The sequence below is a fragment of the Sceloporus undulatus genome, chromosome 4, assembly GCF_019175285.1.
Source record: "Sceloporus undulatus isolate JIND9_A2432 ecotype Alabama chromosome 4, SceUnd_v1.1, whole genome shotgun sequence".
In the NCBI taxonomy this organism is placed as follows: Eukaryota; Metazoa; Chordata; class Lepidosauria; order Squamata; family Phrynosomatidae; genus Sceloporus; species Sceloporus undulatus.
Window position 1 is genome coordinate 119,132,909 of NC_056525.1, and position 16,586 is coordinate 119,149,494.

General features: G+C 39.4%; 1 protein-coding gene across 1 annotated transcript in view; it reads right to left on the reverse strand.

Annotated features, from left to right (window-relative positions):
* Positions 1 to 1,731: 1,731 nt before the first annotated feature.
* Positions 1,732 to 16,586, reverse strand: part of HMCN1 (hemicentin 1) — a 275,643-nt gene continuing 260,788 nt past the window's right edge. The window contains 5 exon segments of the mRNA XM_042463441.1: positions 1,732 to 3,712; positions 6,255 to 6,381; positions 8,943 to 9,062; positions 12,049 to 12,399; positions 14,814 to 14,942. Coding sequence (XP_042319375.1) covers positions 3,346 to 3,712; positions 6,255 to 6,381; positions 8,943 to 9,062; positions 12,049 to 12,399; positions 14,814 to 14,942 — 1,094 coding nt within the window. The 3' untranslated portion in view covers positions 1,732 to 3,345.

The window sequence follows — 16,586 nt, forward strand, 5'->3', positions numbered from 1 at the left end:
CTTGTATAATTTTCATAGCTATTAGGAGAATGGGTCATGCTTGCACATTTTGGTTTTCTTTAGCCTCATACAGCCAGGCCAAAATAAAGCAGCTTCGGGTCACTTTGGAGGTATGCTGTTTAAATGATGCATGCGTCCTAAGAGGCCAGAAGCTGCATCAAAGCTGCGCTCCAGTCTTTAGGACTGGAGTATGGCTTTAGCGTGGATTCTGGACTCTTAGGACGCATGCCTCATTTAAACAGCATACCTCCAAAGTGACCCGAAGCAGCTTTATTTTGGCCTGTCTGTATGAGACCTTTGTTTGCTTCTGCACAATACCCTTGGAAGTCCATCTTCCATTAACCTCGGCTGAGGAGTGATACACATAGCCAATGTTGGGGAATTCAGTTGCCAGCCATGGGTTAGTCTGGTTAGAAGTGGAACCTTGGTCCAATACACAATGCAGAAACAATCCAGTTTGAGACTGCTTTAACTGTCTTGGACCAACTCTAGGGAATTCTGGGAACTGTGGTTTTATGGGATGTTTAGCCTTCTCTGTCAGAGTGCTCAGGACGCCACTAATCTACAATTCCCAAGATTCCCTAGCACTGAGCCAGGGCTGTTAAAGTGTTTTCAAACTGGATTATTTCTGCAGTGTGTTTTGGACCCTTAACACCAGGTTATTCTCCTGCTACAGGGCTGTTTGTAAAATCACTATACAGTCAGAATTTCTCCTTTTTTGCACTTGTGGAACAATTTGTGCAAAAATCCTGTCACACACAGCATTTGGGACTGTCTGCCCCACAAATCAGATTGTAATGTCCACTCCTTCTCGCCACCCAAACTATGCCCACTGACCACCCCAAAGCAGCATGACAGTGCAACTGAAGTCAATAACAGATTTTTTTGTATGTTAATACAGAGAAATGCATTTAAAACTGTATCTCCTAAAAGAACAATAAATTAGGTATGATGCCATGCAATGAGCTCCAACTGAAGGCCCTATAATCCTGCTGCAAATGCAACTTACCTGCATTGTACCATAAAACCCTTAATTTGGGAACCCAGTTCTACCATTGGCTGTGAGGGGATGCTGGACCCCATCAGTGAAATGGAATGATTCATTGAGTGTATGATCTTCTGCATCATTTACCACCAATAGAGCTTAGGCTATAGTAGTAATGTATCTCAGTGTTCAGCACCAAAAGAACTGTCATGCAGTTCTGGAATTACACCAGGTTCTGGTAGAGAATCATTTCATATGATGGGGAAATGATGGAATGCAGACTCTTCGGATATAATTTTATTCTTCTTTGTAAATGTGGAACAATCCATTCAGATCCAGGTGCAGCAGTGCAGCTACTATGCTAGTATATGAAGTACTGACTGAAAGTGTGTGTGTGTGTAGGTGTGGAAGTGACCTCTTCATTTATAATTTTCACTGCTCTGAATTATGTAGTATCTAACCGCATATCCTGCTTTTAAAAAATTCCTACATACTTCCTTCTCTGCAATTTTGTTCCAGTGTGCTGACACTGTGCTAGTCATTGTCACTATTCAATAGATCATGAGATGGAGAGTTTGTAGTGTATTTGCATGGGGATGTACATATATACAGTATTTCCTCACCACTTCTTCTGCCATAATATGGTGAGGAAGTTGTAGCTGTAATAATCTACCTATAGCTTTGGACAATACTGTAAATTAATCTAGAAGGTTCAAAAGAATAAGAGAACATTGAATAATAAACACTTTGTAGCAATCTTTCCATATTTAATAAAAAAAGAAGAATGTGAACATTTATTTTGGCTATTTCCAATGTGTAAACAACACTCTTTAGTAAAACACTTTTTTCATTTTTGGGGGAAAAACCCTCTTTGATATTGCATAGAAAATACACATAAGCAAACAGAACTTTATATATACATACATATTTTCATAAAAATAGAATACATCTTGACAAATTACTTCCAGAGTTTGTTACCACTTTATACAGTGTATTGACACCTAACACGTTGCTAGATCAAACTTGCTAGACCTCTTCTTGCTTGCTTTCTCTCTTTCTTTCGAACAATTCAGAATTGGGGTAGGCAAAATTCCATCTAATCTAAGATCACTGTCATTCCTTGAAGGAAAAAGATGAAATTGGTTGGTTGCACAGTTCACTATGGATTCTAATTTACGTTTTAGGTCATGAATACAAGTGGGATGGTGTTTCATGGAGAAAAATGGGGGGATTAGTCTAAAGCACTTAATTAAGAATAGCGAAACAAGGAATTCAAATGTTTTAAATCAGTAGAGTAACAGTTTCTCCTATAATGTCTGTGTAAGAGGCAATTACAGTATATAGTTTTTGATTTGTTTTGTTTTTGAGGGCACCAATGACTCACACTGCATTTTTGTTGTTCTTTTTCTTGAGGTAAGGGAAGGAAGAGAATACCGTCAAAAAGTCCCAAGACGGCAAATGCCAAGGACCTTTTTAAACCATGCACTTGGAAAGTTAATGATTGGATGTGGCAAAGAGTTGTCGAAAGGGATGTATAACATGAAGTGTACTGGTTAGAGTGCCAAGATCATAAGTGGCTTGTTTGTGTTGTGGTTGCAGACGTAGCTCAGAAAAAGTTAGTTTTGGGACCATGGCTCCCTAGGTTTCTTGGAATGCAGTCCAAACAAGTACTTTTTCAAAGTTCAAAGTAGCAGATAATGTTCACTGCTCTACGACATACATGCAACAGCCATAATAGCATTCACATCACTCTCACTACTGTCTTTAAAAGTTACCTGTTACCTGTTGGAATGAGATTGGTGTCTTCATTTAATGTAAAAAAAAAAAAGCAGCACTCACTGTGGTCAGAAAAGACAAGTGCATCTCCACCATTTGCTAGAACAAAAATGTTATGTCATTAAAAATGTTTCTTGCAATTTTGTAAGAAATATAACTTGCTCTGTTTTTTTTTATGGTAGGGAAACAACAACTGGATGGTGGGGGGCGGGGGGAGGAAAGAGAAGTTTTGCCTACCATTTTTGACCCCTACACGACCATCTAAATTATTATTTCTAATTAGTTACAGAGAGTCAGCAGAACAATCTTTGGAAAGTGACTGCTCCAGTGTAATAAATAAAGCAAGTGGTTAAGATTCCAAGAGAATCATGAATTATGGTCATTTTTGTCAAGATGGAATGATTGCAACAGTTTGGCAGCCAGAGGGAAGAAACAAGGATAGAACATAGCACCATTCCCCCCCAAGTTGCAAGGTCTGCAACTGTTTTAAGATGAGGCAGCAGTCATTCTGGAAGTGTTGACACCCAGCAGCACATATAATGCATGTGGTTAACATACTTCACTTACTCTCAGCAGTGTTTTTCCTAGTATGGATAGGCAGACACAGCTATATAGACTATGAAGGTTGTCTGATATTCGATGGCTCCATCAATGCTATAAGACAGAGCCCTAACTCTCATTCTGTAGGTCTCTGGCTCTTGCAGAGCCCTGGTTGTATACACCACTCCTTTCAAGTTCTCATCTCTGAGTGCAAAAGGGATTGTTGCATCCTCATTTACCATGAGGAAAGTTGTCCTTGGATGCATCACTCCATCTTCAGTGTAGGCAACTAGTCGGATTAAATCCTGATTGGCAGCAATCCCAAAAGGGAGGGATACAAGTTTGTATTCCAAGGCATAGGGGCTCAAAGAACACTCCAAGTCATTGGGTGGGCAGTTCTTCAGGCAGAACCTAAAACAGAACAGAACAACAGCTTAGGTCCAGACTATTTGAAAGGTTGTATCTCTCCATGTGAACATACCAGAACTTTAAGATCTGGGGAAGGCTTTCTCTCAGTCCCGCCACCATCACAGGCTTGCTTGGTGAGGACACAAGAGACACCCTTTTCAGTGGCTGCTCTCATCCTCTGGAACTCCCTTCTCCTCCCTGCTTTCCTTTTACCAGCAAGCAAAAATGTTTTTATTTAAGTAAGCTTTTTAATGTTTAAGCAGGGAAGGTTCTTAATATTGTTATGTTTTATCTGGTTTTAACTTTCTATGGTTTTTAATCAGTTTCATCATATTTTACTACGGTGATTTTAAATGAGTTTCAAAACTTTTTGTAAATATTTTTAATTTGTTATGAAAACCACCTTGGGTCCTATCCTGGGAGAAAGGCAGCATATAAATAAAATAAAATAAAATAAAAACATACAACTATGAAGGCTCATGACTGCATTAAATTAGTGATGTAGTTAAAGCAACTCTATATTTTATAGAAGTATTTGTATAGTTTAAGTCACTGGATCCAACCAACAGTGATTTCTGAAGGATGAGATATTTTGGAACTAAGGAGCGTTTTTTAAGTAGATCACCAAGCTGACATTAAGCAGGAACTTCAAACAATGCAGCATAGGGCATATATTAAGCATAAAGACATTTATCAATCATAACATGGCACAACAGCATAGGCCTTAAGTGCAGTTTATGAGGAAATGTATGAGTGCTGCCAGGGGCCATTCACACTACCATATACCCCAGTTTCTACCCCGTATTAAAAGTGGAGTGTTTCCACTGGCCTCGGGTTTTTCACACCCAGATCGGGGTCTTGCACACCCAATCCAGGGCAAATGTCCCTCAGCGTGGGCTATTTGAAACCGGGGTTTCCCCCATTTCCTTTTGGAAAATCCAGTGCAAAGTGAATGTGAACATGGCCTTGATCATGATCAGGTCAAGTTCAGGGGAGGGATCAGGGTCAGAGGGTGGGCAGTAGGCAGAACATACCTCCCCTCTTGCACCATTTCGCTTCGCAAGCGACATTTGTTTTGACAGATTATGTGAAAGCTGGTGCTTTTAGATTGATAGAATGTGTGAATGGTTGTGCTCCATATATGCGTATAGGAAGGAGACCTTGCTTTGGGGTGGAAAAGGAGGTAAACGGCCAGCGAAGGGGACCTTGCTCTGAGGACAAAACCTCGCTCTGGGATCGGAGAGATGGCATGGGGGGGGGAGAGGAGAGAAGGCACTCGGACCAGAGAGATGGCAATTGGGGGGAAGAGGAGGGAAGGCACTGGGATAGGAGAGATGTCATGGGGGGGATAATCTGAAACGACCTGAAGGTACACAACACACACACACACACCACTGGAGGTTTTAAATTTGACAAGTTGACAGAATATGCAAACTTTGATGCTACATTTTAAAAAAAGGAGGGGAAAAAGCACCCATGCTGTTGGCGAATGGCTGCATGACATGCCACCATTGACATCAGAGGAAGTAAATATGCAAATCATTTGATTAACAAGTTGACAGAATATGCGTGTGTGAAGCAGTGTGAACATCAGTGGAGTAAATTGCACCGGGGAGTTCAATCGGGGTAAAGTTAATGGGAACATCATTCCGGAAGAATTCTGTATTGGGATTACAAGATCTGCCCAGATCTACCCAGGGCAAACACACTAGTGTGAAAGGGGCCCAGGTCTTTTTTTTTTTTTTAAGAAACCATTCTGATATTACTAACGTTCAAACTTAGTTCATGGGTGGGTATAATTTGAGATACCTTTCATCTCAGAGATTACAGTGGGATATAGAGGAAGGACCACTGAAGAAATTATTCAAACCATTTACAATGTCAGTGTCCTAGGGACCCCGTGAAAGTATCTCAGATGCAATAGGGTATACTGGATCTCCCTCTTTGGGAACCGAGACAAAGAGAGCCACCCTTGGAGAAGGAGATCTTATTTCAGAAATCCTCCACCTACCTAGCTGTCAAAGGACAGGGAGAGGATACAGTGGTAATGCAAAGAGAGGTTGGGGAGCCAAAGGATCTAGACATCTCCAAACATTCATGCCCCCTCCCAATATATGCCTGACCTATCTCATCTCTGGAGCTGAAATATCTCACTTTCCAAGACTGGTGTTCTATGATATCAAACTTTGATTGTCTTGTGATTCTACAACTCCCCCCTCCCCAAAATAATATTCTTTTTAATTGTGTTTGAAGAGCTTTTAAACACAGGTCAGGTCAGTCAACAAGTTTCTTTGAAGGATACTGGAGCAAAGTACCATGAAAATATGGTGGTGCCAGTATTGGAGTAATTCAGGCAGTGCATAATTTGAACCATTTTTGATTTAGGGAAGAGCTATGAAGGAAGTCATGATGATCAGTTTTAAAGTATAAGAATGGAATGACCTCATCTGTTTTTTGACTGTGTTTGAAATGCTGTATTATATTACATTACAAGACCAGAAAGTAAATCTGTAAAAACATAAAGAATTAGTGGGGGGAGACATACCCAGAAAGAGGATCTCGCTGATAATTTGGAGGACAAGGTGTTTCAATACACTGATAGCTTCCTCTCATGTTAAAACACATGTGATTTGGTCCACAGTAGATGTTCTGCTCAAGGCACTCATCTATATCTGATTAAAAGTAAAAGGAACCACATAATCAGATAAGCAATTAATTATTTTCAAGTAATGTTGTCGGATATTTAAAAAACCCAAAATTTCTCAAGCTTATGTACTGTAAGATTTTAAGCTCTCATATGTACTGTATCTTGTATTATGTTTTCCCACTTGTTCTGAAGGTATAAACAATTTTAATGCTCAAACACACACACAAAAAAACAAACTGCTTGTTACAGGCTGGTGGACTCCAGAGAGCTTCTATTCCTTTCTCTAGGAGTCTAGACTAAACACTTTAAGTAATCAGTTTAAACATATAATTTTTCTCTTACTTAAATATCTAACTAATAACCTATTACATAAACAGATAAACTTCAGATGTGCTAGCAGTATTAGAATAAAAATAATCCAATAAATATGGACTAGATGTTATAAAAATCAGTTAGACCGGGAGGGGGCATAATATCAGGATGTCTTTATGTGACCAAAGAATCAGGAAGCCCCCTTCAGAATTTAGAAAAAAAGAAGAGGACCCAAAACTGATCCTTATGGCACCCCAACAGTTGCAGGAAAATCTTTTCACATAAATCCCCAAAACAAAATAGGAAGAATGATCAAACTAAAAATATTTAAACCAGGACAAAGCATTTCCCATTATTTCCAGTGATGCGAACTGTAACCATAAGATCTGATGGTCCAAAGTGTCAAAGGCTGCAGGAAGATCCAACAGGATCAATACAGATGTTTGATGCTACACCTTACCCACAAGAATATCATTTATTTCATGAGTCAAAACCATTTCAGTGGAGTGACCTATACAAAACCCTGACTGAAATGGGTCATGGACAGCCTTCTGGGGAGCACAAGCAACAGGAGCTTCAAAAAGCATGTTCTTATGGCATGTTCCTCTTAATAAAGTTTTTATGTTTTATTTTGGTTATGCTATGTTTTGATAATGCTATTCTACTTAATGTTTATGATCTATTGCACTTATTTCAGAAATGCATACCCCACATTTCCTCTCCAGAAAAGCTGTATCCCAGTTGAATAAGGAAATGAGCATAATTGTGTGTGTGTGTATGTGTGCCTTCATGTCATCTCTGGACATATGACAACCCCATAAATTTCATAGAGTTGTCTTAGGGCCTAGACAGATTGGCAGAAAGGGGTGGTGAGACGCCACCCCTTTCTACCCCGGATGGGGACCACGGCAACCAAACGCCATGGCCTCCAAGAGGCCTAAAAAGAACATGTTCCCTGGTGGGTTCTTTTTAGGCTGTGCATGGGGCACCATTGGCACGCTTGTGCACCATGATTACATCCGCATGGTGCTGTGCTGTTTGGGCACTGCACCGCATGGACGTCATCATGATGCACCATGTATGGATGGGCATGTGCGATGATGGCAGCCAGGGTGCACAGTAGGGTTGCTGAGCGTGTAAACACTCAGCCCCCACACAACCCTAGTACAGTCCCAGGCCGGCGCAAAGATCCTTAGTCAAGGATACAGTGGACCCTTCCATCTGGGGGGTTTGGTTCTGCCCATTCCCCGCAGATGGCAAAAAATGCAGACAGATACTCCCCATATTATTCAATAGTGGCAACGTTTGTGTGGATGATTCAGCATATCCATGCAGCCATTGAATAATATGGGACATAGCAATCTGTGCCTGGTCAAATCTACAGATTGCCAGCCCACCAATAAGTAGTGTCCACTGTGCTCAGAGGTAGTTTTGCAAGCTCCTTCCTCTAAAATAATGCCTACAGCACCTGGTATTCATTGGCAGTTTCCCATCTAAGTAACAACTAGGACTGACTCTGCTTAGCCTTCAAAATCAGACAGGATCTGGTGTCTTCACGGTACTTAGGCCCCTCAGTTCAGTAGGAAGAAAAATGTAGGAAAGTGGAAAGATGCAAGATGACTCAATTTAGTCATCTTGGCTTTCAGGGAGAGTGATCAGATGCTTGATCTGTTCTAGGACCCATTTGTTTGTCTTTTTGGCCATCCATGGTATCCTTAACACCAGCACCACATCTCAAATGAGTTTTCTTTCTATCAGCATTCTTCACTGTATTAATACTTTAAGATGTTTAGGGTCTGGAAACCATGCCCTATGAGGAACAACTTAGGGAGCTGGGGATGTTTAGCCTGGAGAAGAGAAGGTTAAGAGGTGATATGATAGCTCTGTTTAAATACCTGAAGGGATGTCACATTGAGGGGGGGAGCAAGCTTGTTTTCTGCTGCTCCAGAGAACAGGACCCGGAGCAATGGATGCAAGCTCCAGGAAAAGAGATTCCAGCTCAACATTAGGAGGAACTTCCTGACAGTAAGGACTGTTCAATAGTGGAACACACTCCCTCGGAATATTGTGGAGTCTCCTTCCTTGGAGGACTTTAAGCAGAGGCTGGATGGTCCTCTGTTGGGGATGCTTTGATTGAGAGTTCCTGCATGGCAGGGGGTTGGACTGGATGGCCCTTTTGGTCTCTTCCAGCTCTATGATTTTATGATTATATATATCTATCTTGACAGCACATTCATCTAATCTTTCTTCTAACACTTTGTATATTTTTCTTACCTTGACATGTTTTGCCATTGGGCATAACCCGGTAACCTGATGGGCAGAGACACTGGTAACTTCCTAAGGTGTTCCTGCACTCATGCTGACAAGTATCTCGGCTCTCACATTCATCAATATCTGTTAAAAGCAGAACACCAAACATTAAAATACTATGTTCAAGAGGCAAACGAACATGGAAAATATTTTTGAGAAAAATTCCAGAAAATAAATTAAATTGTCTCTCTCACACACAACATGCACACACTCCACACAAATACCCTAAGCCATATAAGATTAATGCACTGTGTGAATCTGTGTGTTTTCTTAGTTTGGCAAATCTAAACAATCCTGTTACATTCAAGACTCCTTTTTACATGCAACTTTCTAAAGGCCTGATAACAATTGCACAAGCAATCTCTTCAAAAACAGGAGGAAAGGAGAATATAAAACTGATACCGTTCAGTGACCGAAATGATCTGAGAGCCATGGCTCACAGTGTCTAAGATCCACTCAAAATATTGACACCAGCTGGCACAGTGGGGACAGCATTACCAATGCCAAAGTCATTCTTGTCTTCTGGGAACTGCTGTTCTAATATATGGCACCCTGGGGGCACATTTCTCATTGGGCACAAATGCCTCCCTCACACCCTCAATGAGCTCAACTTCTTACACCCAGAAAATTAGACAACACTATTTATTACTAGATTGGGCAACATCTGAGAGTGGGTGGGTACTGTAGCAAACTAGCAGAGTGCAACCCGTAAGGTCAATATGCAGAAATTTAAGAAATAACGGAGGGTTAAAACCAACACCATATTTTTAGTTTGGACTTAACTATGAGAGGAAAACTAACATCATGTGAAATGGATTTTAAAATACAGTACAGATGTAAGTGTTGTTGTACCTATATCCACAGAATGTGGTGGGAGCAGGGGAGGTACTGCTTGAAAACCTGGAAGAACGTGTGTCCAAGATCCACTACTGTCATATCAACTAACACATGTCTGTTTTGTGTTTGGATGAACATATCCTTTTTACACTAAAGAATCCACTTCACCAGGTTGTGGTTTGATGAATTCTTGGTTACTGTTTGTTGAACCACTTCAACCTACAGTTAGAAACCAGGATTATTTGCTGGCTTATAATTCTGGTTTACTTCACCCATGGCTTGTTAAGATGTCCAAACCTTCACATGTGACTTATTCCTTGCCTGCTTCCTAAAATGAGAGCTGAGAAGGAAGTGGAAAAGAAACAGGCTGCAAATGGCCATTAGATTCTTTAAAATAATTTGTTAATGTTAATCCCTTAAAAGGGGGAAGTCTGTTTGGTCCCTTCCCTGCTCTTTCCAGATGACAGATGAAGACATATTTATTCATATAGGCTTTTGATATTTAAATTATTTAGCAGTAGTGTGTGTGATGAATTGTATTTTATTTTAGCTTTCTTTAATTTTTTAAAATCTTGCATGTGTAATTATGTTTTAACTGTGCTTTTAATAACAATATTATTTAATATTATTATTATTAAATTATATTTTAACTTTTGTAAAACAAGATTTTAATTTAATCTCATTTTAAATTTCAGTAAACCCAGTGGGTGATCTTGGGTAGCTCACATGCTCTCAGCCTTAAGCGAAGGCAATGGCAAATCCCATCTGAATAAATCTTGTCAAGAAAACCCCATGATAACGTTGCCTTAGGTTTGCCATAAGTCAGGAATGACTTCAAGGCACACAAAACAACAACAACAACAAACTACCTTGGATCCCATGAGAAATGCAAGGTATAAATGCAATAAAAAATAAATAAAGTAAGGTTTAGCGTTTATATTGGAAAGGCAGAAATCTAATATGATTAATTATTAATTAATTTGTTCCTATTTTTATAGAAACTTTGTGTTACTTTTCTCTTCTTTTTTCTTCTTCTTCTTTCTTCTTTTCTTTTTTAAACTTTATTATATATATGTGTGTGTGTGTGTGTGTATATATATATATATATATATAACAAATTCTAAAACAAACAATTCTGCATAAACTAATAAAAACAGGATTATCTTCTATAGTTCATATCACATTCCATATCACATCCCATACGTTATATATATCATAAACCTTATTATACTATACTTAATTTACTTCCTAAAGTCGTCCCAATAGCTAGTCCTATAAATTATATCAGTTCCTTGTCTTATTCTCCATCCTAATAAAAGAATAATATAAATTATATAACAAAGCAGCAATTTTTCCATTAAAAAAATAGTCTGTGTTACATAAAAAGAGAAGTGGAGCTAAACATTGATTTTTATCATTGTTCCTGGACATCCCTCCAAAAACTACATTTAACCAGGCTGTGTACTGTGTTTCTCTCTTGTTGTTGCTGTGTACCTTCTAATCATTTCCAACTTATGGCAACCCTAAGGCAACCCCATCACAGGATTTTCTGGGACTCAGAGTGTGTGGTTTCCCATGGCCAAGCAGGGAATCAAACCATGGTCTCCATAGTCATAGTCCAATACCATCTACAAAGATCTAGTGCTATATCCACATCAATGATAACATTTCCACTTTGCCCATAACTGGTGGTCTATTTTTACAATGTGTGTTTGCCCCATGTTCACAAAGATATGAAATTAGTTTGGCACAAATAATGTTATTTGGTTTTTTTAAACTCCAAAAAAGGGACAAAGGGAACCTAAAATAATCTAAACACATATAGTAAGTAACAAAATGAGTGGGCTCTGCAAAATATTTTTCAATCGTTTGGGAAGCAAACACAGCCTATATATTTTAAGGAATGCTTTCAAGTCTTTCTAATTAACCATTATCCTTAGTGTTAGTTTTACTTCTGGTTTTATTATGTAATTTCTCCCCTCTTCTGATCCGTTTTATTCTTTGTTTGTACATTTTTATTTAATTTGTATAGCACCCAAATAACACAGGTTGTTGTAAAGTTTTATTATGTAAAGTGTATATAATTAAGTCAGTAAAACTGTACTGTAAGCATCCTACAAAATCACAATAATTGTGTATAAAAGCAACCTGACAGTAAAACGAGTGAACAGCTAGAAACTATAAACACATAGATATCAACACACAAACGCACATAGACATATGTGACATTTACCTATACATTTGTTATTTCTTGCCTCATAGCCTTCAGGGCAAGTCTCTCTAACATTCCTTTTAGTCCTGGCGATTGGAACTCTGCTGTTCCTATACTCTGAGTAGGAGCTGTAGAGATTGGAGGAGTGCCTGATATATTGCTGAGGTCGATAGTTGTCTCTCACAGGGGAGAACTGAGCATAGTTATAGCTATTGAAATAAGTGCCATAATTTGGCAACCTCTCCAATCCAGCGCAAGATTTGCCATCGCCTAATAAATGTTGTCCAGGGGGACAGATACACTTGAAGCTGCCGGGGCTGTTGGTGCATTGATACGCACAAGGTTTAGGCACTTGTTCGCACTCATTAATATCTGGTCATGTGACATGATTCCAAAGCAGCAAATCATGTGACAAGGGGAAGGAGAGGGAAAAACACACAAAAAACACAAAAAGCACATCAGTCTGTGGAACAAACTGAAATTACAGATGTGATTCTGAAATCACAAAGCTGTGGTTTGCAGGGCTATGACACAGTGCATGCATTAGTTTTCCTGTGAAACAGTTCATGAAAACCATGGCTGAGATCCTACATCACAAAGTGTGACGTAAATGTTCTGCAGGTGGAACTATAATGGCTCCCATCACCATCCCACCATTTCACTGTAATACCTCTATGTCCAAGGCCACTCAGTGACCATTGCAGAGTGTGTGTGAGGAGGAAAGGAACAAAAACATCTGACTATGGACCTTATCACACGAGGCACTTACTGCTGCCCAAACATTGCCCAAACATTGCAGAAGCACTGGATGTGTGGTTGTCCGTCGCGCTTCTGTAACGTAATTGAGGCTTCCCACTTTCCTTCCGTTGCTGAAGCGTTTGTGGAGAAGACTCTGAGAAGCCATTTTTAAATAACGGATGATACTGTTATTCAAAAATGGCTTCTCCAAAGCTTCCCTATGAACACTTCAGTGATGGAAGGAAAGCAGGAAGCCTCAATTATGTTAGAGAGGCGTGACGGACAATCACACCTCCAGTGCTTCTGCAACGTTTGGGCAGCAGTAAGTGCCTCGTGTGATAAGGTCCTATGTCCCCACAGCCAGTTACAGAGTGATTATATCATCACTGAAATCTGCCTGGGTTCTTCAGAATTCTTGGAAGATGATGTAAGGATTCGGAGTCTGACTATGGGATTCCTCTGAATCAACTGCCCTTCACCAGCTTCTAACTGGCTATGAAAGGGGGCTCTAATAGTGGAAAGGTGAGTTCTCGGGAGGAGGGTCTTTCATCACTGCAGAGGGAGAGAAAGAATACCAACCTACACAATGGCCCAAAAAAGAGAGAAAGACATGCATACACTTGCATATGTCACTAACAGGATGTCAATCTATGCAATTATCTTGGCTTGCTAAATACACATAGAGAGGTCAGTTCTGGACCAGCATAATGAGGGGAATCTCAAAACAAATGTAATGGTTTATTGATGCATTAAGAACAAAACAGAGTTCTGAGTTGTTTATCATTTACTTTCACTCTCTAATTTTGCCAGGGTAGCCCAATTTTCTGGATCTTTAACAGCTTCAAAACACCCCTGAGCGTTCTTTAATATAAGACTGAGTTTCAGTCCTGCCCACACTTACCTTGAAATAACCCCACCAAGCACAATATTTACTTCCAAGTAAGCATGAAGAGAATTATACTGCAAGTTTCCTGTTTCCATCCCCATCCCCACAAATTACATGCTTTTCTGAATCACAAGAAAAAATGATGGGGGGGGGGATTAAATGCATGACAGAAGATAGGTTTAGACATGCAAGATGCCATGCTATGCTCTTATGCTAAACTAAAACCATGCTTAATTGAATTCATTTGTTAGTATTGTTAAATATATATAAATATACATGTACACACAATCTGTGCTGACATATGTTAGCATAACTGGATTTTCCCAAAAGGTAGCTTGAGAGCTGCTAATGAGGGAGCTATTAGCTATAAAATGCTGGCTGTTTGTTCTTGGTCTCACACTTGATGGGCTGGTGATCAAATCAACGACCCACCCATCTACTTATTTGTCTCCCCCCCCCCGATTGTGTCAGACCCAACTGCATTGACCAAGCTATCCTACACCTTGGCTTAACAAAGCCCAGGCAATCAAACACTTTTGTCCAGGCTTCGGCCAAACCATTAAGCTTATCGCTAGAGGCTAGATTTTGCCTACTCTTGGATTTGACCACTCAAGGAACCAGGTGAGGGGGCAGAGAATTAAAATATGTCCCCCAGGATTGGGTATGTATGTTTACTGTGATGGCTATTTGTGAAATAAAAATCCAATATTCAAATGATATGTGACTGCTGGCACACACAAACCCAGTTAGTGCATCATCTAGTACCTATAGGCAAAGAACAGAAATTGCCACCAATTAAGGAACTAACTAAAGCAAGGACATATGCAGAATCAAGATTTGCCCTGAATTTATTATCATGTAACGAGTATGTCATAAAATGCACTTTTGTTTTTCTGCCACATGCAAGCTTAAGTATGTGATAAATGTTATTGTTAATAGCATACTCACTGGGAATTATATGCATTTGTACTTGAAATCAGCTACTCTTTTAATGCAACCCCCCTCCATCAGATCTTGAAGGTTCAATTAGTTGTCACTACAGTCTGCTGATTTCAAGAAGTATTGCATCTTAGACAATTTTTGTGGCATACGTTACAGCCAAAAGGAAATGATGAGTATCAGAATGGTGTTAATGTTTGTCTGATTCCTATGACCAACTTACCTATGCAGGGTCTTCCAACTCCCTGCGAGCGGAACCCTCTTGGGCACACACACCGGTAACTTCCTCTTGTGTTTTCACATATTTGGTTGTATCGACACTGATGGGTACCATCTCTGCATTCATCAATATCTAGCAAGAAACACAAAATCTTAAAGGTACTTTAGGTACTTGTGTATGGAAATTTTAAAGAAATGTAAAAGCATGCATTTCTTTTTCTTCACATACAGCCCATCTACAAAGTCACCCATGGATTCACCAACTGCATTTTTATCGCTTTCTACTTTTCAAAAATTGGCAGTTTTGTTACAACAGGGTTTTTATCCTTGTTTGAAACCTTAATTATTAGGACACAGTGATTCAGGCAGCCTACATTTGCTCATTTCCATCTCTTCTCTCCTTCTTCTTCAGAGATAATAAGTGCCACTACATTTTTCTTTGAACGCTAGACTTACAACCTCATCAATTTTGTACTTCACATTTATGGTTATGGAAATGATGATTATCAAAAATGCCCTTCCAAAACTACTGTAGAAGCCATTCAGCCAGACCAACCAAGGAGTTCTGAGGTGCTGGTGAGCAGGTGCTGTAGGATGATGTGTCCAGCTCTATTCTGTTAGAGAGCCACAGTGTGATTAGCTGTTACAACAGTAGCATGATAGCTTCACGGTGGAAAGGGGTTGGATGCATCTTTCTCCACTCACCAGCACTTCAGACTTCTGGTTCATACAGCAGCCTGATTTCTAAGGAGTTTTTTTTAATTATTGGTCAAATTGTTAGATGGAACTTAACTATGTCATTGTAGCTACATCTTCCATGTTGGATTTCATCCATAATTTACAGTTTTTCTTGTTCTCACACACATCGCCTGTGCAGCAATTGCTAGGCTCCACAAAAGTTTTTGCCTGCAATGAGACACCACACTAAGGAGTCCTTTGCTTTTGTTGAGATTTCTCTAATTTGCACAAAAATGTCTCTACACAAAACAACTTTTTCCCACTGTCAAGCAAAGTATATACAATGCAAACGCAGAGTAATAGTAATTATTGTTAAATTTATTCTTATTATTTTGTGCTTGCATTGTATGTACTTTGCTTCACAAAGGGAAAGAGGGTTGTTTTGTGCAAATTACAAATTTTTGCAACTTTTGTGTAAATAATAAAAGGTTGTTGTTATTTGTATCCCACCTTTCTCCTAAAGCTGGGATTCATGGTGGCTTAGAATTTAAAAAGAACAATACAACTAAAAACACTAAAAAAAGTGAACACTAAAATCAAATACCATAAATAAATAAATAAATAAAATCCAATTAAACTATTCGTGGCATTAAAGCAATTCAAACCTACATTTAAAAAGATCAAACTTTTAAAAAACTATTAAAAGCAGTTCAGTTTAAAACAATGCAGCATCATTAGCCTATTCTTTAAAACTATCTGCCTTAAAAACCTGTCAGAATAAAAAGGAGTTTGCCTGATGACGGAAGCATAGCAGAGAGGTGGCCATTCTGGCCTCCTTCAGAAAGGAGTTTCAGAGTCAAGGGCAGCCACCAAGAAGGAGGTAATATGCTTCTTGTAGCTTGCATCGGTTAAGACTTCAACTTTAGCTCTTTGTACTAACAGAAGCTTCCAAACACTCTTTAAAGGTGGACCCATGTAGAGTGTGTTACAGTTATCAAAATGGGATGTAACTAAAGCATGTACCACTGTGGCCAGATCTGATGTCTCAAGCACAAGCATTAAGTGGGCAAAAGCACTCCCAGCCATCACAGAGACCTAG